The sequence below is a fragment of the Dufourea novaeangliae genome, unplaced genomic scaffold (assembly GCF_001272555.1).
Source record: "Dufourea novaeangliae isolate 0120121106 unplaced genomic scaffold, ASM127255v1 scaffold64, whole genome shotgun sequence".
In the NCBI taxonomy this organism is placed as follows: domain Eukaryota; kingdom Metazoa; phylum Arthropoda; class Insecta; order Hymenoptera; family Halictidae; genus Dufourea; species Dufourea novaeangliae.
Window position 1 is genome coordinate 1,068,655 of NW_015373954.1, and position 24,639 is coordinate 1,093,293.

Genomic DNA, 24,639 nt, shown 5'->3' on the forward strand with positions numbered 1-24,639 from the left:
TCAAATAATTTGTCATCTAAAAACGACTATTTTACAGTTCTGTAACAGTCTTCATTTGCGTTATTAAATTCCTCTTTAGTTCCTTAATATTAGATTTTAGAAAGTTCCTCATTTCTTCAATATAACTCTCATTTTTTTCTTCGCTTTGTATTATTTAGAATTTGGTAAGTTGTGCTGCTTCAGAGAAACATATCCCATGAAAGTAGATTATTAAAGAACCATGACATAAAATAATGCATTACGACATTATTATTGATTATTGTTTAAATGTCTTACCTAATCAAGCGGAATGTCATTTTGTAAATTAACATATACTGGAAATTCCGTGAGTCAGACTCTTTTCGAGAACAATGTGGAACTCGCACAATGGTTCAAGAATATGAATGAGAAAATTTAGTAAGGTAGGATTTCTTAGAAACGAATTTTCTTCATACATATCTGCTGTAGAACGTGCTTCACTCATTGGTCGCAGCATCGAATGAAGAAGTTGCTCCCTAACATGTAGATTAGCAATTATGAAGTAGAAGCATTCAACGTATAGGACATGTGAAGTTACAATTTACCTCGCTGCCAAGCAGATGAACAATTGAAACTTCCCGTCTTTACCTAGGGTCTGACTGAACATGTTAATCTGATCGATAAGGTGACAGTAACATCTTAAAGTTGTAAACCTTTGATTACTCCCTGCGCGAGCTCGCCTATCTCTGTTCAACCTTTGCGAATATTCATCCATCTCTTCCAATAGTGAAATCTCAAAATTTTCCTTGATACGCACTGAAAGAGATTATATTGATAAATAAATGGCATAATGTAGAGAGTAATGAAACGAATCGATTACTACTGATGAAATGAAAATCTACTGAAGTCACGAGACCGTGAAAAATGACATACATAGATAGTCCCAAACGTAAAAGTTTCTTCCAAATATCCTCTGGTTCTTGAATCCGAATAAAAATATTTGTTCTAACGATGGCACAAGACCACCTTCTCCGCAGAGTAAAGCTGTCAGAGAACCATCTTGGCACTCTCTTCTGTAGTGAAATTTAACAATTGCATTTACAGCTTCTCCTATAAAGAGAAAAACAAAATTGCAGAAAGTCATCATCTATGAAAGATCCAATAACATTAATGGTATTGTAGCAGAATTATTGTGGACACTAATACGAGGTGAGAATTCTTGTTAGATAATGATTCAAGGATTATTGTTTTTAGAATTAAAATTTGTAGAAAGTTAATAGTCGATTAAAAATTGAAATTTGCTAGTATTTACCCAACATATGCTGAAGTTCAACTTGAGACAGTATCGGGCGCCTGGGTATGCTAGGTGATCTACATCTTGGCGGCGTTGAACATGATTCAACTAATTCTTCACTGTCAATGCTACGAGGTACCAAGGCACCCACCAGTAATCTTTCAGTAGAGCCATCGTCAATACCTCTGCCAAGCCACCTACCGCATGGAAATTTGAACGTATGTCCTGTTACTTCATTTCTCACCACGACGTGCTCTACCATCCATTTAGGGGACAGACCTGTATTGTCATGTCCTATGCGTAACGTAGAGAGAACACCTAAATTTTTATGCTAAAATAAAAATTACAAAGCTTGTTAAGGGTTCAATATTTATGTTCAATTTCGCAATTCAAAGTACAGTATGACAATTGAAATAAAAGTAAGTAGAGACACATACGTGAAATAAAAATTCCAATGCTCCTCTGGGTATAGGAACCGGATTCGTTTCGCACAGACTGCCCGAGATAGCGATCCAGCTATTTGCTGAAGTAGTAGCTGCACTCGCCTTACGACTAGGAAATATAACAACCCTATATGGCAATTTGGTTGTTGGATAGTTGTTAGTAAAACAGAAATAATCAACTGCATTCAATGTCAACAGATGGTACAAGAATTGTTCTTTCTCTTCTTCGCAACGCAGAAACGCTGAACGCTTATATTGGCTCCTGAAAAATGACAATATACATTATTATACGCATGTGGTTTATACAGATTCATTTAAATAAACAAAGTACGGGGTATTATTTGAAATAAGGATCTTCAAACTATAGTCTGTTGATCTGATCCAGCAAAAAGGATTCTTATCAACCAGTTTTGGTTTCAGATAATTTGAGTATAACACATGAAATTTAAGTATATTTAATTTATCTTAAAATACCTTAATAAAGTGGTGTCCGATAATAAGGTTTTTAAATGGCGAGAAAGAAGTTTCTTCTCCAGTGCTAACCGAACCCATGCTCTAGCATATCCAATATGGGTCTTGATGTCCGTCATCGCTTGGACGTTTCTAATATCAAAGAGCAAAGAATCAGGTAAAGGCCTCAGATGTTCTGGACCGATCTTTCTGTCACCAGGGGATTTATGTCTGTCTGTCCCTCGCGTAGGTGAAACGTCAGTTTCCAATGCCAGATTCGATAAATCTGTTATTATTCAGAAATATAAAATTAGATTTGGAAAACGTAGAAAAATATTCTTGTAAATCCATGCACATGGTGGGCATGCTTTAGACAAAAACTAAATCAAGACACACTGTAGACAATGTAACTGAGGCATTCCATGTACGAAATACGTTTTCTTATTTAAATGGTATCCGTAATCGCATGCTGATTATGTAACTACCAAAACTGCATCTACTGATACCATTCGTAATATGTAACTTAAAGACAATAATACTAACATTAATACATATAGTTTCACAAAATTTTGTCAAACCATCAAAAATAATAATGCATTCATGCAGTTCACTGACAATTATAAGAAAACGCAATGGCATTATACGAAAGATTATTGTTAAATACCACGCTAACTGAACGCTTATTCTGGCAAGCCAATAACAAGGCTTACCATTAAAATTCTCCTTGATATAAGAAGCAATTTCAAAAATATTTCTGCCCTTAAACGATGAAATTAAACGGTCCGGTAATCCAAAAAATTTATTTGGAGGTTTCTTGGCTATTTATAACAAGAAATGAAACAGAAAAAATTAACTGAAAAAGAAAGGTTGTTCTATGTTTAATACAGTGGTGCAACTTAAAACTTTGTTTAATTCTCAACTGCTTATAAATTAGAGAAAACGGTTTACTACTAATTCATATATTTGCACCACTGTAAACAAAGAACAGTATAATACAAAATATATGGTAAATTATAATGAAGGGATCGATTAAGAAATTTACATGTAGAATTGATTTAAACAAAATAAATAGAACGGATGCAAAAACATTTCTAATTACATGAACTCGTGTATAAAATACTTCATCTGTGAAAAATATGTCTGAAAGGAAAATACTGCATTCAAAACATTTGACTTTAATAAAAAAGAGCAGCCAGTATATACATATATTATGTACGTATATGTTGTGCAATCTCAGCGAAAAGCATATAGAGAGAGAGAGAGAGAGAGAGTCATAAACTGTTTATCAATAATGGGTCACTTACAACTAATACAGTGCAGAGTATCTACGTATGAGAAACTAATCTCTACTTTTAACATGTTATTTTAAATAAAATAAGGCACGTACAATCGAGTCGTTTCCGTAGCACGCACCACGCTAGCGCTGAATTACCAAATGTGATAAAATGTATTAGGTATCGTGATTTCGAAAATGAAGCACAATTATATACGTAATTATAACAATACATCGAGTTCCACACATAACTATCAACTTACCAGGAGAGAGAAAATTAGGATCTATGGATTTAGTCGCGTCGTTACATTCTTCCAATTCTTGGTACATGGTGAGGTGTGACCATAGAGCACTTTTCCCTTGCTTATTTTGCAATCCATGACTCCAAACTCGTTCCAAGAGATCACAGAGACTGGCGACTAGAGTATTTTCTTCTACGTCAGACAACGACTCTCCTCCATGGCCCAATGCAACAGCTTCAGATCCCATTTTTTCGACCAACATCCTCTTTGTCTTTGACTTACAGTCCTTGACAAAAGAACATGTATGTTTATAGTAGAAATATTCTTTTATATATCTAGCATAATTTTTTGATTTCTTTCATTTTTTCTTCATCATTTATTTTTTATTAAATTAGTGTAATACCTTGAGCAACTTTTCAACAAATGTCCAGTTGGCTTGGGCTATAAGTGCTGGACTCATGTCCGCAGATAGCTTAGTTTGCGGCCTGGGTGACTGAGTTTCTTGTGGCGCAGTCGGTTTCCCATTCGCCTCCATCGATTTCATTTTGTACTTCCATTGGGTCTGTCCCCTCCGACTACTATTATCAACAAATGATAAAACATTATTAAAAGTAGTACAGACAGGAAATAAGTATAAACCACAAATATTTAAGTACAAAAAATAGTAAAAAGGAATTGTACAAGACAAATAATTATATTCTTCAAAATGGAAGTAAGTATACTGCTTAAATTTTGACTGATACGTAGTATACAGTTGTAATATAAATATTCATGCAGAGTGTTATTCAAATTCTTACCGTAGTATGCTACATATGAAGCAGGAAATCAGATAGTAAATGTTAGTATTTTATTGTTTAATATACAATGAAATATTTTTGCATGTAATATGTACCTCTGAGCCGGTTCCTTATTTAATGCAACCGTATCTAACAATGGAAAACTTCGAAAATATGCTGCCCTATGAGGGAGCATCTCAGTCGGTGGATTCGTTTCGAAATCCACATTTGTTAATCTTTGCTCCAACACTTTCTGTGACTCTTCTATATTTGTACAAGGTTCATAACGCGTTGATCGTACGATGGCTTCCCCAACTTTCTTTCTGTAATGATTAGAATAAACGTGACAACGAACGAATTATTCGGTACAAGCGACGTCCTGTTTGATTGCACCGACCTCAAGAGGGAAATCCTTTGATCGAAAACTCGGATATTAAAATCAAGTTCACTCCACGTTGACATAACTTTACTGTCCACCAGAGATGCAAACATCTGTGTCTCTAAGAATCTCGACAGAAATGGCAAATGCTGCGTGGGTTGATCAGATAAAAATGTGGCCTTATCAAACACATGCATACTGTCCCTGTTATTTAACCATTCATCTTTGTCCTGTAATACCAAAATATTTTTTTTATTCTTGCAACATGATTACGAGAATGTGAATATTTATACAAATATAAATTGTCATGGAAGAAATTTGTTCATTCTTGTGTGAGTTCTATTAGCTTTGCTAATTTACTAAAAAATCTCATTAAATATTATATTTATTGTATCGACAATGAGTCTTAGTCACTTATATATGTTATAAATGCATAAAATCCGCAGTCTAATGCTTAGTGGATGATATATATCTGAATACTGATTCATACCTGACTTGGTTGGATAACAAAGTGTTCGTAACTAGAAAAAATCTGTACAAAACGGTTCAAAAAAGTTTCCCTAATGGCATTATTAAACATAAGCGTCTCCTGATACTCCTCTTGCGCTGTTAATATTCTTTCCTTTACGTTGTCCTCTATCGAGTCAATGTCATCTACGTTAACCGCTGTAGTAGGGATCGACAATCAATTAGTTAGCATTGTAGGCGTTCAATTTAAGAATGTAAATTACATATTCACCTGTCCGTTTAACAATGTCTACTATTCTTTGTAAAGTTTCCGATTGCGGCGTGGGTTCGGGTCGATCCCAATCCAGAACGTCGTGTAACGAATGTTTTCTACGAGGAAGATGAAATCCCGATCCGGGAAGCGTCAAACTACTAGTCATGATGTCGCCATTGTAATGATTGATGACCATGTTGTCAGTCCTATGAAACATTTCAATAGTCAGTACTTATACAAAGTAGTAGATTCACACTGGAAAGAATAATCATTCGTCAACTTACTTTCCTGAGTATGGTACTTTGTACTTGTTTAACAGAGCTCTAATTTCAGCAATGAATTGCATCTTGTGAGGAAACACAGGTAATTCTTCTGGAAATTGGCTACTTTGTTTATCTATATCTACATAACAAAGATTTGCCTGCAATAAAAAAAAAGCAAAGAATAATGTAACTTTCAAACCAATTATAGAGAAGCCTAACAGAAATAATTTCGATTCTGATCAAGTAAATGTTCGAAAAATCTATCTTGTCTTTTTGGAAATTAGATTCCCCTAGCAATGTCTTTTCTCAATGTCAATTCGCTAAACAATCGGTTAAACAGAATAGGAATAAGAGGTGATCCACTCGTTTCTAACTTGCTCGTTTAAGTCCTACATTCATGGAACCAGAAAATATGTATCTGGCGTCTATCGATTGAAAAGCAAACACACTCACTTCGCTAGCAATTTTCAGTACGCCGCCCTCGTTCTGAACATGGAGACCCATTATGAACGGTACCGGCGCGTCCAAGAAGTGATGCAGACTGGCGGGCAATATGGGCACGTACACATGCTGCCAGGAAAATGGGAAGAGAAGCGCCGTTATGCACTCGGATACCACCATCAGCTTGTGGAAATCTGAGCTGCGGAGCAACACTTGGTTCTCTAACAGGACGCATGTGAATAGCTGAATCACGCAGTCCGCGCCAAGCCATGTGAACACGTCTTTTAGAGGATAATCTAGCATCGGTAGTTCCTGCAATGGTGTCGGATGATGTATGACCAGTTCCAACGGTGATTTCGCTGGCTCCTCGTTGGGTACGAAGAACTTTAGCGATTTTCCGGGCAATGGTACCGGTACGTTGTAAAGGAGATTGTACACGTAGGACTCTAAGCTAAGACCAGGCCCTGGGTGTCTAGGAACACATCTGAAACAGACGACGTGGTTTATTTTTCTTGCCGAGCGAACGGAGTGTCAATGAACTTCGAGGCCAGGTGATATTATTCAAATAAATACAGAGTAAAAGTATTCAACTGGTGTAAGTAGATTAATCTTGTTGGGGATATAAGCCACCTGCTTCACTGATGAAAACAGACCTGATGATCAAGTAAAACTTAAGCTTTGGTGATCTTTTAGCGTCATGTCTGATTCAATGTTATGATACTCAATTATATTTAATTCATTGAATAGAATTTAAGGTAAAAGCATAAAATGGATTTAGAATACACTTAATCTCCAATTCGCTCATCTTAAAAAAGCAATTTTCTAAAAGAAGAATGAAAATTTAATACCGTCGATTTTACATTGCATTGATCTTGGAATTCTCCCAAGGACAAAACCCTTCAGGTGTATTCTTCGCATTGTGAAAGCCGACGACGACGTAGGCGTTGTTAAGATGAGAATCTAGAGGGTTGCTTACTTGTAGAGATTAGTGAGGAACGTTCTCGCAGCATGAAGGTAAGGCTGCTGGCATAGCAAGGATATCGATTTAGTCACCAGCAACTTGTCTTTGGTAGAGTCGTAGTATCCTAACGCGGCGCTCGGTGAATGTGCTGATAGCTTGAAATGCCGCGGCAACGATCGCGTGTTGTGACCATCTTGTCCTTTTCTTACCCTGAAAAACGGATTTCTTTGAGAACGATTCTCGAAATTATTTAATCGGTATATTTCAACCATAATGGTACGAATCCATATGTTTTCCTTTACATGTATTTATACTATTCAGTACAAAACGTATGAATATTTCACTCGATTCTACAAACATCCATCATTTTCATCAGCTGTTTTCGAAGAATCAATGTCACAGAAAAATGGAATTTCGACCAATTAACGGATACAAAGGAAATATATTGAAAATCGTATACACTGCAGCCTTTCACACTTACGTGGACATGCGTTTTCAGCAAAGTTATATACACTGCGGACACATGTATTTAATAGTGACACACACACACACACAGTAGTCCCCGCTTAATTGACGCAGGCTCAGGTCCGCGTTGCGACAGGTATCGAGGCAGGTAAGATGTCCTAGCGAATTTCTTACTGTCGTCGGATACGCAGTTCCAGGAATTGGTGGGGATAACGTCGCGTCAATTAAGGGGGGAGGGAAAAATACACAACTATTAAGCGGAGACTCACTGTATAGGTTCCAGGACCTATACCAGCTCTCCCCAGAAGACCCATATTCTTTAGCCCTTTCGTCACTTCGTCGGAAACAGTGCAACATCTGCTCAATTTATGTATGTATTAATTGAAATTAATCGAACTTCAGAAAATTCTGAACTAACGCGAAATTTTTACGTGTGACTATAGAGGTTGAGTCACGTAATTGTACCGCTTAAGTTTACTTATAAACTTCTTGTCGCAGAAAAAAACATTTCAATCATACCTTGAGTTTTTAATATAAGACTTACATTAAAGATTGATCAAAGAATATTTCGGTAATTATTAGTTTTTGGTCGCATACGCACCTTAGTAGTTTTTTACTCAGTGCTCAATATTCTTTCGAATCGCAAGGTCAAATATTACACATTATGATACAAAAACTTAAGGACACCTTCGTATCTCGATAAAAAAAGCATAACACAAAAAAAAAATTATCATATTGTATGCCCTGCTCGATATCAAACAACTTTTGTTTGAAACGTTTCTTTATACAACAAGTAGTTTACAAGTAAATTTAGGTAGTACAATTAAGTAACCCACCCTGGTACAGTCACCGTTAGGATACAAGAATCGCACAGCTAGATCGGTGACTGGTATAGTCACCTGTAGTATACCTATAGTCACCCTTAGTAAACGAAAGGGTTAAAGACGTCCTGTGTACAACGTTAAAAACCCACGCAGGAAAATACGCGGGCGTAAAGAGGACTCACGTTGGCGGTGTACCGTTTTGTCCGCTGCTCAGTTCTGTGATGTGCATCGCCTGCAGGGTTTGCATAGCCGCGCATATCTTTCGATTCCGGCACTCCTCGTAGAAAACGAGACTGAACCCGTACGTTCTGTGCCCGTCCTCCTTGGTGAGCACGAACGAGTGGAACATCGGCTCCACAGAGTGTTTCTGGGTACGGAATCTCAGGCCGCTCGGCAGGCAAAGCTGAAAGATTGAATATCCGATGAGACAGAGAGAGAAAGAGATGGTTCCATGCAACAGCAGCAGCCTGCTCCTTCATTTCTTCGTCGCCTCTTTATTTCTCAGTTCTTCTTTTTCATTCGCAACTAGGACAACCTGCACACGTTCTGTTACCGTGTACCGTTGATCGCGACCAGTCGGCTGTGCGCTAAGTCCCCCTACAACCTACGACTTGGAGGAACTCGGGCAAGGGACTCGAAGACCTAGTTACCACGGGGTGTCATCGCGACGATAGGTAGAACTTGGATTATTCGTCGAGTACCGAAGTATAACACTAATGAAAATTCCAGGAAGCGAGGGTAATTATTTTAATGATACAGCTACTTGTACATCAAGAATCTGTTAGAGTAGTTCTTCTTTTAATCATATGGAATTTCATAGGCTTTCGTGGAATTGGTTTTATCGAGTATCTGGCCGTAAAGATTAATCTTGACTCGAGGACCGAAAAATTGTGTCACCTGTATATATGATTTGAGGTTGAGGTAACGACGCAACCGATTGTTTTTGGTTCGAATTCGGCGATGGCATATTATGAGAAAAGCGGATTAAGTAACTAGTACAGAGTATTAATTCAGCGGACTTTCGGTGGAAAGTGTCTAATTACGATTACTGTAACCCAAGAAATTGCGTACCATGCAAACAGCGTGCTCGTCGAAAGGGTTCCATGGGACAGAGTCCGGATAGTGTCCCAGTACTTTGCTCTTGTACGCCCGGTCCAGAGGTGTGCATTGTAACGAGTCCCCTGAAACAGAAGATTTCCCCTTCGTTATGCTCAGTTATCCCTGAAGTTGAACATGATTCAAGTAGAATCTAAATAACAATTTGTTCTAATCTATACGCTTTAGCCGTAGTATTTCTTGTACGACGATTAAGCTACGATTTCTTGTGCACATGTATAATTTTCATGTGCCTCTCGACGATCTTTGAAAAAATCGAGATGATCAGTAGCGACTGTAACCTCCTGACCAGACGCATACACACGTTTTCGTGTGACGTAAATCTCGATCCTTTGAATACACCGTCCGTGGTCCTATCGGAAGATTGAATCAGATAGGGTTTATAAATGTTTCAGACTGCTTGAGAATGCGACGTCCGAAGAGAGACTCGGTTGAACATTGAAATTAGAGGTTCGAGAATAGACTCCCCCTAGAAATGTACATACATATAAGGCGATGGACAGTTGCGGATCTCATTAGAATTTCAATTCTTCACGCAATGAACTTATTTTCAATTGCCTCGCTCTTTCTGCTCTCATTGGAATTCAATCCATAATGTATGATTTTCAACAGTCGTTTAACATGAAGTTTACAAGCGAACGAGAATGATGGATTACACTCGTAAGGATAGCCGTTTCATTGCATTAAGTACGGAAGGAAAATTATTGATAACGCGATTATATACGGACGTGATTCTGTTATCTATTCACTGGTTGGCGGCTTAACTCAGAAACATATAAATATATAAATTAGGAAACAGCATAAAAGTTGAAAATTTTATAATAGCAGGATTCATTCTGTGTCGTTACAGATCTGAAGTGATCGATTTATTCTGATTTGACAGTGATCTCGATTAAAATCGTCAATCTAAAATGGCTCCAACAATTTGATCACTGTAATAACCGTTTATGTGGTTGGTCTCCGCAGCAGAAGGATCAGTCTTATTCCCTATCGTTCATCGCTACACCTCTTCCGCATTGCCAGCAATATGTGACGCAAAGCTGCCCCATGAAGCTGCATATACGGCAATTATAAAAAAAAACATCGTCACTCATCACACACACTTCTTGTTTTAAAAAAAAAAAGACGAAATTCCAAGAGCTGCCTACTTTTCTGTCATACTTGAAACACAAGGCTACCCTCTCAGCTGACCGACTCGAGAATGCATGGACTTCAGAGAGCTCAAGTCGGTCAAACATTACCCGAGAAAAGTGGAATGCGCACGAATTTCAACTACCAAAAGGAAAAAAAAAATGGGATAAAAAGACTCTACCCTAAAAAAGGGAGTTTCTTCAGAAAGAACGCGTTATTAGGGCTAGCGAGGAGGGGGATGTATTCGCAACAGTCCGCGCATTGTTCGTGGGCGCGACGCGGCCTAAGTGCATCTTGGATTCTCGGCGGAAAGGGGGTGGTGTATGGACCACGTCTTCTTCTTTTCTCTGGTAGAAAAAATTAGAATCTTTCTCCACGGCTACGTCGGCAACTTGTTATTGAACGTGGTACATATCCCGGGGCAGCTCGACCTGAATGAGACTGTTGAGGTCTTGGCGACGATCCAAGCTACCCTCCCCCCCCCCATGTCCACGGTGAGCACAAGAGCACCCTTGTGCGGGGTTAATCGTTCATGATCGAACAGCCACCCAAGGAGACGGTGAAATGTGTACGGTGTGTGTGTGGGCTGGTCGATCGGAAATTTCGTTACACGGAAAAATAATTGGCAGCATTCAGGAGCTGTCGTTAGTCTGACTCCCTCCAGGAACATTCTGACACGTGATCGTCTATGGATCTTTATGCAAATTTGAACTTACGAGAAGTGGAATCACATGACTCAACCGAATATATTGCAGTCCTGCGAGTGAAATGTGACCAGTGAAAAATTTTCACTTTATTCCATGAAATATCTTCTAATGTGCAGATCTAGTATTCAGAAGAGTAACATAAGGTAAAGCTTCGATCGAGAAGTGCGTTAGTGTCACTTTGATATATAATAGATATATTCTATTTGCAATGTCCTTGATATTTATGAAGCTGAATAATTTTGAACATTGGACAGATGGTTTCTTCTTATGCACTGTTCGGGTGAATGTGACCCAAACGCAGACTTCGATTTCTAATTATATTTTTTATCAGAGAAACTTGTAAATTAATTCGACACCAGTAGTCTGTATATATTATAATTACTTTTGTCTACATAGGTATATTAATTCGATTTCAGCTTCGAACAAGTTTAATTAAAAAATCAGTAATGCAAAAACTTGTACAGTGCAGGAGGGTTAAAACTGTGGTCGACGAAAAATGGGGAAACAGGTATTTCTTGAATTCTTACGTATAAAATAGACACTGATAATGCCCTCTATTAGTATTGCCAAGACAAATTGCGTCAATATTCGTCATCACGGGACAAAAAATTCCGTTTATATTTAACCAGCCCCAGAAAAGTAGGTGAATTTAATGAAGACTTTTCTTTTTCTTTCGAAACATTTTCACGCTGAGTGATCCTCTGCCTGAGAAGGGAGGTTGAAGGAAGGTGAGGGCGGAGAACGGGACAGCTGATGTACGAGTGCTCTGCAACCCGAGTGACTTCTAGTGGTTGCAGAAAGTAGTCACCTGGATTTAAAGTGCACCTTGCATTTTTCTTCCATTTTTCCAATCCTCGTGACCCTTCTTCAAACGTCATTACTCACGATTCAGCTTCTTCGTGACACATTATTTACGAATCACATTTATTTCTACAATATTTCATCTACATCTGTTATTCAATTCAGGATTTGACCTAATAACAGATCGATGTTAGACGCGACCGCAGTCCCGTTACTAGACTTCATGCCAATTAAATAAGAATTCAATTCCTTCGAGAGTGCAATATTTGTACAAACTTCAAGTTACAATTACAGTCTTTCAAATACTATTTCACAAATATTCGAAATAAAAGATTTCTTTCCTCGAGTGTGTTAATCCTCGTGCACCATTTGGGCCAATTTCACCCGAAATCAAAGTTTAATTTCTAATTATTACATACGAGCACTTAATTTGACAAAAACAATTGTGTCGTAACACCTTTGCTATAAAAGTTGAACGTTCAAGCATCTGCGAAGGGGAAGCAATAGTTAACAAGCAACCCTGTAGATTCGTTACAACCCCCACCCCCGACACGAAACATCTCCGCGACATTTCCATAAATTCTTCCGTCCAGACGACTTTTTTCCCTGCGGTGATGCGTCTTATCGTCTTTTGCCCCACGGTCGAAATATTGCACGTCCGTCTGAACACTCTTGGCATCTTTCCCTGCCGAAATTACCAGGGGGTTGCTGCTGCTACTGCTGCATCGGCCATGACAGTTATCGGCGGCGTTGCAACGCCGTAAAAACCTTTATTTTCTTCAGCTCTGGATCGAGACCCGTGGGTACGTTACGTGACGAGGGTTTCGTTCCTCTTTTTCGATCGTTTCTTTTTTTTCCTACCCTCCCGGGGGGACTTGCTCCCCATCCCCATCGGCGTCATTGCATCTTCCAACCACAATTCGTGCCTGACTGTCCTGGGAGGCATGTCTTGGACAAGCGACTCGGGTCGCGTTTCCGTCGTGTTAATCAAAATCTGTATTGCTTTTGTTTCTGACGGTAACGGTGTGAATTATAACTACAGGGTTATTTCACAAATTCAGAAGTAAATGGTCGCTTTTATTCACCGAGGAGTAGGATAAAATGATCGAATATTGTTTTGAAATATTTTTTGCACTCGTGGTGTAGTAATATAATATCTATATAAAAATATTCGACTGTCTGAAGTAGTTGAATCTTATTTTCCAAATTTAAACCATTGTATAATATAGAAATATGTAGATTAATTATTCCCTTCTGTTATTTGTTACCGAAACAAACACGGCCAATATATCACGTCCACGAAGAAGGAATTAAGGGACCAAATTGAAACTATTTCAGTGGCTCTCGGCGATTGCCAAATTGCACGGCCCATTGGATTATCGTCGTTACTTCGTTCACGGAATTTCCAAGCGGAGATTAGTCCGTGAAACGGCTGATAGCGGCAATTAGAGTCACCGAGTGGACTTAATCTTCTGCCGGTTCCTTCGAATGGAACACAGCAAATATGGCCGAAATCACAATGTCATATTACTCATTTCAATAAATCACTCGTACAATCAAAGACTTAGGTCGAAAAACATATGTATTCTACTATAATCTATTACAGAATTGAATTTCGAAAAACTTTTCATTGCTATATATTTTTAATTTGGTCTGTGGAAAGACATTCACAGACAAGACTTACAAATAGATTGCGGATGTTTATGTATTTATAGTAACTTTTTATATACAAAAGTTAATACAATAAAGACTTCAATAAACCTTAATGATATTTATATATTACTATCAACATAATAACACACCCGGTGTAGAAAATAAATTTCTCTCTCATTTTAATGTTTATAAATTAAAGCTTAAAATTGTGATTTTGCATAAACATTCGCAGTAAAAACATGACAAGTGATCGCACAGGGTGTTAAACTTCGAGGTCTAGAATTGGCACCAGAGTCCGTACGAATACCATTGCCCTCGATGGATCATTTTATAAACAAACGAATTTTTACGGCTAATCTAAGCCCAAGAAGGTTAAGGACGCCACCGACGTCGCCGAAGAGGTGTCACGTTTATTACACTGTCGCTTAGATCGTAGTTAATAAAGTTACAGCCGAAGGAGAAAGCGCCTACCACGGGCTTCCTATGCGCGCTGCACATTATGCACTTCTGTCGTCACCGGGCTTAAGTGGCCGGAGAAAATTGTATGGTGATTTCTTAGTTAAACGATGGGTGCTACCGGTGTCCTGAAACGCGTGCAGAACCTAACACTCGAATAAGTACAATAACGTGTTACATCACCTCTGATCGTCGTAAAATAAAATTATCTATACCTGACAGGGAAGGTAACGTCGTTTATCGATGGTGTGATGACGTTAATAAAAAAATTTTATGAGACAAAATAGGATCTCATAGATTATCCTTATTATAAAAAATATAGACAGCTCGTCTTTTGCACATATTAATTTATTAAACACGAAAGAGTATTATGTACTTTTAATTCATAGTTAACAGAAAAAAAGTTTAACAGAAGGTTTTTGTCGAACTATTGTGTATTAACTTTTCTGATTTATTGTTTTTTGTTTTATTGCATTCACGATAAACGCACAAGATCCGTAAGCCGTGGAATAATCATCAGACCGGGGATTTTATGCAACACGTGTCGAACACTGTTTCAACGAAGGTTTAATAAGCCATTCTATTCTTGTTTTTACAAAATAGAAACGAATTCAGGTTGACAGTGTTTTTAAATACACTTCACATAAAGAAATTCTTTAAACTTAATCCATCGATTTCCTTATTTCACTCGAAACGATGTTCACTCAATTTTTTTTTCATCGATACAGATAGTAGGTATCGACGGACGATTTTAAAAAACTTTATGCAGCATTTCACATAGACGCGCGAAGAGAAAACTGAAAAAAACGTCGTATGCAGGATAGATAAGCGGGGATAAGAGGCGGTACGAGAAGATTACGCGACAAAGAGGGCAACGAAAAAGGAGCATTAAACGTTAGATGGGTCCCTATAGTGCGGAAAGTATTGATTCGAGGGTACGTTGCACGCATGAGACACTGTATAACGAGTATTTTTCACGAACCCAAGGGCCACTGACTGTCTGACTTGCAAGAGAGACCTGTACATAGAGTTCTATAGTGACTCACGCGGATTTGTTCACGCGATGCTATCGTCGTGACGGACAGAACATGGATGAAATAATATTTTTAAAGTGTCGACTGCCATCATTTTGCAGTTGTTACTGTTACTATAATTGTTTATTACACAACTGTTATTTTCGTAGTTTTATAAAAAATAGAATCAAAGAAGAGTATATTCGTCCTATATAGGGGTGTTTAGCGTCATAATAAGTCCATAAACGTTTAGTAGATTAATAAATAATCATAGTAATCTCTACGTAAATAAATAAAAAGAGTGTCATCGAGAGGTACAATTGAGTAAAAATGACGAGTTACTATATTTTTATAATTCGCGATGAAAAGATTAAAGAAATTTCACCTCACTTTACCACGGAAACATTTATTGTACGTTCGTTCTTAATTGTCTCTTATTAATTTTAAATTACGAGAGAAATAAAATAGCGTTAATTGCCCGCACCGAAATTGTCCAATTGTCGCGGCGGCTTCTAACGCGCCGAGTTGTTCACCCCCTACGTTTCGTCGAAATGTGCTGGCGCGGAAGGGTTGCATTACCACGCGAGTGTAAAACGTTATTTTTAGAGACGAGACAGCTTCGCAGCCACGAACCGATGATTCGATTCCCGTTGAGGAGGGCTGTTTCACGAGTGTCTCGATTTCAGGGTCGCCCCTTTTCAAACTCCGCGCCTGGGCCGACGACACTCACCCCCTTCCCCCCAATTCAGTGATCAAATTGGGTCACTGAACAGCAATGAATCGAATTATTCTCAAGTTCAACTTAATCTTCCAATGACGATTTTGTTTGATATTGTATATACATAGTTCTTCTATTACATTCCCCATTTTAGAAAGGATATTTTTTAATTAGAATTACACGTTATCTATTGTAACTTCATACTCTGTAAATTCCTGAAAAATTGGTACCAAGGCAGAAATTTTATTTTAAAATGTTGATCCAAAAGATTTCGGAATATAGTTGCAATATTAATCAAATAAGTCATGATTTTCTATAAACTATGAATTTATTAAATATTTTGCACTTCAAGTAAAGGATATTGAAGATATTTATAGCAATGGTTATTTATTTATAGGTTAAATAGCATGCCTAATACTGTCGAAATAGAATCATTAAAGAATCTGTGGCAGTCGTAATATATTCATATTGGCTGTTACATGACTCACTGTCTATAATGAGGCGCCAACACGACAATACTGTATCTCGGTGTCTTAAAAATAGATACGCCGATGAACATTTAGTATTCATAATGTGTTAAGAGAATAGGCACTAATTTCTTAAAATTGATATACACTGTAAACATAAAACAAGAACAGCACAGACAAATATATTAATCAATTATTAAGCTACACATTGAACAATACAATTACCCTAATTCTCGATTTTTACAAATGACTTCATACAAAACATTGTGCTACGTTGTTACCATAGATTTTTGTATTATTTATCATAATTTTTCTTTAATAGATTATATAATTGACATGACTTGTAGGTTGAATAATCAGTAGAAGCTTTTTTTTAAACAAACTGTATGCCAGTCTAGCAGCGCTGCGATATAGCAATAGACTAAATATAGAAACACATTTCGTATAGCATAGAGCGATCATTGCTCGCAGTGTTCATAGGCCGTACCACACGACTTCGTTCTGTAACCACACTTCCGCCCTTTAAGCGGGTATTTAAGTGACGGAGGCCCCCTTCGCGCGCAAATGACCCCATACACGATGACGTCATTCGTGTTCACAAGGAGCCAGAAACATTTGGGAAACTACCAGCCTGTGTACTTATTTTTTTAACATCTAACTGTATATTAAATTCCGATACGAAGACCAAATCATTTGTATACCACGTTTATGGTGAACGACGATGGTTTACTATTTTTCCTTTCACATTAGCAGAATGACCAGGATCGTGTCAGCCAGTAGGACAACTTTTTTAAAGGACAACATAATCAGTCGATTTTGATTATTTTCATTTAACAAAATTGGTGAATATTTTTTAAACATAAATAAATAGGTGTGCAAAATGCCGATACCAGAATATGTTATGCTTTCCTTGTAAAAAGAAATCCCAAAAAAGGCTACAAAATGGCACTCTGGACTAGGTTAGATGGTATCGTGTAATTCAATCAGATTTCAATATTTTAATTGAATAATATATTTATATCGTTTAAGAAGTATTAGAATAATATTTAACAAAATATATCGAAGATCACTAAAATATGACGATACAATCGCAGTAATAGTGACTAGTGGATGTGGACATAGGGCCACAAAGGGTTAAATGTACAACGCAACCGATGTCGCAACCGCGTTAAGGGAAAAGAAAAACGCTCTCGACGGATCTCGATTACTGGACAGTATCGAAATTAATGGCATCGAATGTTACGTTACCGTCACCGGGGAGGTTCAGTAGAGCGTGTCGACCCGAAGAATTCGAGAGCAGCCAAACAACGATAAAAACGAAACGCCGTGTATACATGGTTACCGCGTCACGCGATCCAGGCTCTCTTTAATGGAAAAAATTCGTGTACGGACACGAAGTGTGGCCTTTTTCAGAAAAGATAAGAGGAACCGAGAAAATAAATAATTGACAAGAGACCCGTGTGGTCCGTTGCACGACTGCATACACAAGCTGTATGATTTTTCGAAAGTCCGATTGAATCACTCGAGGAATTAAAAGTGCATCGAGGTCGGTTGCATTTTAATCACCTGTGTTTTCTCACCTATTTATTCCGTGTGTGTCTCGATTTGGTTCTGCTCAGCCGACGATACACACGTTTAACGCCGACACGGACTGACTTCGCGGTTTTTCTGACGGAATTCACGGCAATTAGAGGAATGTTTCGATAACGAGTTGTATTCGCAATGTGACCGTCAGATCGGTGACTCGTGAAACTTTCGCGGAGTTTTGATCGTATTTTTATCACTCGTAACCGTGACTGACACGGACGAAACACGACGAACGAATGCATGGTCATTTCAATTTACGATTAATATTCACATTATGCAAATTTATTTTCCCAATATTTACCTCCATCGGTCATTTTTTTCATAAACTTGTTTTGTTATTTTTACGAGTTTGTTGATTTTTTCACCGATTTTTTCCAAGGGTTGTTTCCACCCTTAGACTCTTTTTATTACTAGAAAAACAAAATTGTTGGGTTTCCGAGGTCATCTTACCTTACAAGTCCACAAAGTATCCAATTTTTTGTTTGATTTTCGTGTTTAGAAATTTTCCTTGGTAATATTGTAAAATGTTTAATGAAATCCAACGAGGTTTTTTATTATATTCGAAAGCTAGTGGAAGAGTTTGATTCCTGTTTCTGTGAAGTAAGCTAATGAAGGTGTATATTTGCATAAACATCAGCTGTCTGGTAATAACGTTTAAGAGGAGGAAGCTTGAAAGATTGTATTCATGTGCGTAGAAGAAGTTCTAGAAAAAGTTTATCACTACCGCGGAAAACGGAGTAACAAGGTAAAAAGTGGAAAACAAGAAGCACATTCATATACTCAACGATAATATACATAATTCCGCCGTACTTTCTCTTCCATTTATTATTTCTTTCGTTTCTAACGTTATCCCGTATGAAAATGGACGAAATAATTACCAGCGAGTGTATAATTAAACTTTCCAGCGATAATAAGAGCGAGAAAAGAAAAAAGTTTAAATTGAAGCGACTCGATCGAACGATGTCTTTAATAATTAGAAAACTCGCGGAAGTGTAGTTCACTGTCAGCAAATTCGCGAAAAAGTATCATATTCTTCGAACGTATCGAATATTATTACGTATATATGCTAAAGTCTTCTTTTCATCGAAAATCTTTATTAATATTGCATAAGTAAGCATAGCACCTATTATTATTACTTTTACTATATTTATTACTCGTAATAATTCCTCTCATACCTGACATTTTTCTAACAAGAATTGAATTTCTCATCGATCAAAACAAAAAATTATTCCTGTTCAAATTTCGAAGAAAAGCAACTGAAACTGGGCAAACCTTACCGAACTCACTGAGTCAATTTTGAGAAACTTTCGAATCCAATGGGGCGAAGTCACTGAACAGGATAGAATTTCCAAAAAATACAAGGTAGTCTGCAATTATGAAACCCCGTTTTTCTGGATTATTGTCTTTGTATGGCGAGTATCGTTTACTATGCCAAGCCAGACGGCGTTTAATAGCATAAGTTCACGCCCGACCGGGGATCGATCGAGATGTCTCACTATACCGACATATTAAATTGACAAACAGGCGAGCTTGAACTTGCGTATGCTTTTGTATGAAGAGTCTGTGTGCTTGCCGAGTCGATGGACATTTAAGCCCAATACCATTAGCAACTCTTATTTTCTGTTAATTCCTTTAAAACCATAGTACATAATGTCGAGTCGAAATACTATTGTTAACTATTCTTTGTTGATTCACTTCGTCAAGTTTACACTATGTACTTTTATTATTCCAAAATACGATTAATCATTTCTAGATAATCCTACATTGTCACAGCAGACAGTGTTGTGACGTGTCCAGTGAACACTGTTTGAAATAATATCTTATCGCGAGTACAAGCTATCATTTGGATTATCATACAGAAGTGACATTCAACACGTGGTCTTCGAGTTATGTGTCAATTAGAATATTGAGGAAGATTAAAAAACAATCATCTTCATAGTTTTTTCATGTCTCATTGGAACCTTATCTAATCGATATTACGCTAATTTACCGTAAATCTACTGCAATTAATTTACACACAAAGGTATCACTCTGCTACATATTACACTTATATTTAAATATTTTAATTAGTTTGGAAAACTTATTATTCCAATTACATATGGTATACCATCGTGTAGGTTTGGAGTGATCCACATTGAAAGAGTTAATCGCTTCAATAGAGACTACCACAAGAAAATTCTTTCACATAGTCTATAATTTTCAAATAACTTGTAACGTGTGTACACTCTCTATACAATTTCGTTCGTTTGTTTCGCTTTGTACGACAGTTTAAATTTTCACAAAGCGATGAAAATTAATCGATCGCTTCGATAACGCTAGATTAAGGCCCGTTCATTCGTGACACAGCCGACAGATAAGTGAATTTCGTTCCCGAAAGCTCTCCCGACTGATCTCGTCTCTCTCCCCGGGGTGCTTCTCGGTGCATCTGTTGCAGCTGCACCCGGCGGCCAGTATCTTTAGAATCCTCCCCGTTTTCTTTGTCGCTCAAGGCGCGCTTTATTCGAGAGAACGTCCTGTTTTCAGGAGAGAAAAAAAACCAAAGGAAACTACGATGGACGTCCAACGTGAAAAATCCTACCCAGATTTTTGCCCATCTTTTTCCTTTCGCTGTCCCATTTTCCAACCTCAGTCCCGTGAGACGGAAATCCCCTTTTTCTCCAACGCAAAATCATTTTCCGACAAAACGTTCCGTTTCACGCAGAAATTAATAAATTATTTTGGAAAATGTAGCTGCAGTAAATAAAAAAAGGATTTTTTTCTTTGAAAGATATATAGAACCAGAATTCGTCACAATTTTATGTAAGAGTTATATCAGGACTTTTGAAATAACCGAGGAAGAGTTTATAATTTATTTTCAAATAAAAATGAAGTTTAATGTTTTTTATTTCACTCAAGTCTGAAGTGCAAAGTCTTGTTACTATACTATGTTACATTACTACAATTTATTATCTATGTTAAACTATTTTCCTCTACATGATTTACGTTAGATGACATAAATGCACGCTACCAGGTCGTGTTTTTCTCTTCTGCGAGTATGTATTCATTTTACAGGACATGGGCTGGAACATGTTGGCACAAGCCGGGTCTAAGGTCACAATTCAACGAAAGTGGGAATTATCTCCTTCTTGTTGCCATTGTTCACAATTAGCCTTTGTTCGGTGGGCAGGACGTACGGGGTGTCTCGTAAGAAACTGTGATCTTAACTGTTCACGCCACAAGCAGCCTAAAATGGACGTTTTAATGGTATCGAAATATAGTAGAAACTACAAAGTGATTAACATAGAGGTTTATGCTACCTCAAAGCAAGTACAGAAATTTACTAAATATAGTCGACTACCAATTGGTACACCAAACACCAACCAGTCAGTTCAAACCACTTTGTTCATTGCTATTAAAACAGTTTCATTTTAACACTCCGCTGGAGAGGGGGGGGGGACAATGTTCACTATTGTGTTCAAGAAAACGAAACAAAGGCTTCGAATATCATATCACTTGAGCACGCCACTGTATCGTTTCCAGCGAGACTATCGTTACTCCAGGATGTGCCCGGAGTAACTCAATCCTGAAAACTGGCGATCATGGCCGATGAAAGTGCACTGGTATTGAGTTACGACACACTTGTTTCGCTACGAATTGTACGGTAGTTGGGTGCAATACACGTGCGGCGAGCGGCTGCATCAGCAACCATGGAATGCCTAATCTAATATGAATGTAAAACCGTTAATTTTTATCATAATTTCATACGTTTATTTCAAAATCATCTCGTGAGTCTCTTAAAATATCTTTATGGAAACCTTTTATCAGTCCAAAAGAGCGTTAACTGATTTTAAATGAAAAATTTTTAAAATAAAAGACTTTCTAATTTTACAAAACACTGTAATATATTGTTTATTACTAGAACATCTCTGTTCATTCATTATTTCGCTACATTAGTATTGTCTGTTGGTGTTTCGTGTATATTGCAACGAACACAAAGTTAATTCTCAAAAAACTAAAATGGCCGCGAAAGAAATCAAATACTACGAGGATTAAAAGAAAGATTCTGCGGTAGGAGTCCGACATTTTGCCATTTCCTCCACTCAAATTATTATTTTTATAAATTCGTCACTGTCCAGAATGAATATATTTTATTTGTAAATTGAAGATAAACTGGACATGGTGAAACATCCAGTATGGACGTGAAACGTTAATTCAAAGCAACGAGGCTCGCATGTGTTGCATGAGCAAACAGTAGGTACACAGTTCCGAGTGGCCGCTTAAACGAAACAAGCAAGCCATCACCCGACACGTGCATCTTTTAACGCGGAATTTTCCCAGGAGCAGCACCGGCAGAGTCTGTAAAACGATCTTTCCGTGCCGTTCTCGGAAAAATGAACCGAACTAGAGAAGCGCACCAGGCTTCTTGGGAAGAGTTGGAAAGCCGTTGCATCCTGTGCCCTCATTGTTCCTGTCTCGAGTAGTTTTACGAGGGCAAGCACCACCAACCATCCCCCAAAGAATCGAATATTCTTCTCGCTTGGGTCGAATTTTGCAGCGGATATTATTATATTTAATTCAATCCCAATAGTAACGTTCGCGAAAGCACTTTTGCGCGACAAATGCTGCCGGCTGCAAAAGATTCGATTGTGTGTCACAACGTAGAAGTATGATTTGGAATACGACGTTGTACTAACTGATCGTTATTGTAATGGGATATTGTTAATATATTTTTGATATTATATAATATATAGTAGTTACGCAGGTATCAAGTGGAAATAGAGATTGCAGGCTCTAATCCGCGTAAACAAATGTTGTCCATGAATTTCTTGGAGCCGAGATCTTCGCAGTATTCGCGCGTTCAGCGATAAGAGACCACGCACTTAAAAATAGCAACCCTTTGAAGTGGTTCTGTTCCATGATTTGCGCGTCATTTATAAATAATGTTGGTTGATCATATATTATCGTCTAATAATTCGAAGTGAGTTATTTTTACAAGGGAATGATTTGCCCCTAGAATACTTTACTTTTTAACATATGTATCTTATTACGTTATTTTTTACATGTTAATACAAGCGATTCGTAGTTTTTTTCAACAAGTTCTTTTATCAGTTTATTAAATGTTTTTGAGTACAGTAACATTTTTGTACGTATACGATCAGATAAGATTAAAAACTGTGTAACAAAATAAATATTTTATTCAATAATACTCTACAGTATGTTTTGTTATGAACACCGCGATGAAGACTCTTGATAAAAGGGGATTAAAAATAAGCGAATGATAATATCGATTTAAATGGCATGAAAAAAGAAATATCCAATTAAAAATACACGATGTGCACACTAATCGAACGTTCAGGTTACAACTAAACACAGCCTTTCCCCGGCATTGTTAACATAACAAAAACATTTTCTCAGATCTTTTACTACTGTCGACTATTTACATTTCAAACTGCATCGAAACATATGATGCCATACATTTTGCAATAGGTTTCATAAAAAGAAAAGATTGCTGGTCCTGATCGCAGGCTTCCCACGTCGGTATTATTATCCCGCGTATCGCAAAGAAACTTATGATAACGTGCGCAGATGGGCTGTCAACTAGTTCGTCCGCAGAAACGGATTTCCTAGTGATCAGCACTGGTATCAGCTGAAATTCACATGTCCACGGTGTGTAAATTAAATGAAAAAGAAACACAACCCTTGAGTTGGAATTTAACGGATGACAATGTAGACTGACTACTGAAGCTATTTAAAATACAATTAAAATATATGAACGGAACTAATTAAATAAACTCATGTCGCTATCGTAAACACATTGATATAAAACGTAATCGTTTTGAGACTTTCAGATCGTCTGCAGAAAGAGATTCCATTTCAAGAGATTCACACTGACAGTCTTCAAAAGCTACCCCCCGTATCCGCCTAAATTCCCAGTGATTCAAGACGTCGGATTGACGTAAACACGGGATACATTACGCATCGTATTAAACGCTCTTGTAGATTATCAACATATCGTTGCGCAACACAGAGATTTCAAAAATCGCAACAGCGTCACGATCTCTCTATCTATCGGCTCGCAAAAAAAAATATTCACCATCAAACTACATTCGTGGCCAAGATTGAACCCGTTCGAGGCTGAACAGTCGCGGCCGAGATTCGTCTTGGCAGGGAACGAATCTGTCCTCGCCTGGACACGTTCGGGAAAAACAAAACGACGAGGACTCACCGAAGTATTTATCTGGCTCCAAGCCCGAATCTTTGTCCAGTCCGCATATGACAAAATAATCCGCGAACCTCTGTGGATGTTGCTCGGGTCCGCGCATTATTCCCAGGCTCCCGTTCATCTTTTTCGTGAAGCGGATCGGTTCTGGGTCGGCCGTGCGGTCACACGAAACACCCTCACGAGAACGATATCCACATCGTGAACCTCCACGGCACTGTCATTTCACGCGAGAGCGAAACAACAGCTGATGCTGACGCGTACCGAACGCAACGCACGACTCTGCGGAGTGTGCGGGCCT

The 24,639-nt window shown here is 37.9% G+C and overlaps 1 protein-coding gene across 1 annotated transcript; it reads right to left on the reverse strand.

The window, feature by feature from the left end:
• Positions 1-281: 281 nt before the first annotated feature.
• On the reverse strand, positions 282-24,543 carry LOC107186264 (DENN domain-containing protein 5B). Its single transcript, XM_015574095.1, has 20 exons — positions 24,345-24,543; positions 9,562-9,671; positions 8,673-8,893; positions 7,217-7,411; positions 6,253-6,724; positions 5,821-5,957; positions 5,555-5,742; positions 5,306-5,481; positions 4,834-5,045; positions 4,553-4,759; positions 4,458-4,466; positions 4,064-4,238; positions 3,682-3,946; positions 2,856-2,963; positions 2,170-2,437; positions 1,690-1,957; positions 1,271-1,583; positions 892-1,068; positions 564-774; positions 282-494 (listed from the first exon to the last, which is right to left on the reverse strand). Exons 1-20 carry the CDS (start codon positions 24,460-24,462, stop codon positions 305-307), a joined length of 4,020 nt encoding a protein of 1,339 aa, XP_015429581.1. The 5' UTR covers positions 24,463-24,543; the 3' UTR covers positions 282-304.
• Between the last annotated feature and the right edge of the window lie 96 nt (positions 24,544-24,639).

What these genes read in the sequence shown, in the direction of transcription:
- LOC107186264 (XM_015574095.1), bottom strand. Translation starts at nt 24,462, where the DNA reads ATGAACGGGAGCCTGGGAATAATGCGCGGACCCGAGCAACATCCACAG. An exon ending in TTGTTGAAAAGTTGCTCAAG is followed by an intron (nt 3,947 to 4,063) that starts GTATTACACTAA and finishes TCTTTTGTCAAG; the next exon opens with GACTGTAAGTCAAAGACAAA. An exon ending in CATTGGAATTTTTATTTCAC is followed by an intron (nt 1,584 to 1,689) that starts GTATGTGTCTCT and finishes TTTTTATTTTAG; the next exon opens with CATAAAAATTTAGGTGTTCT.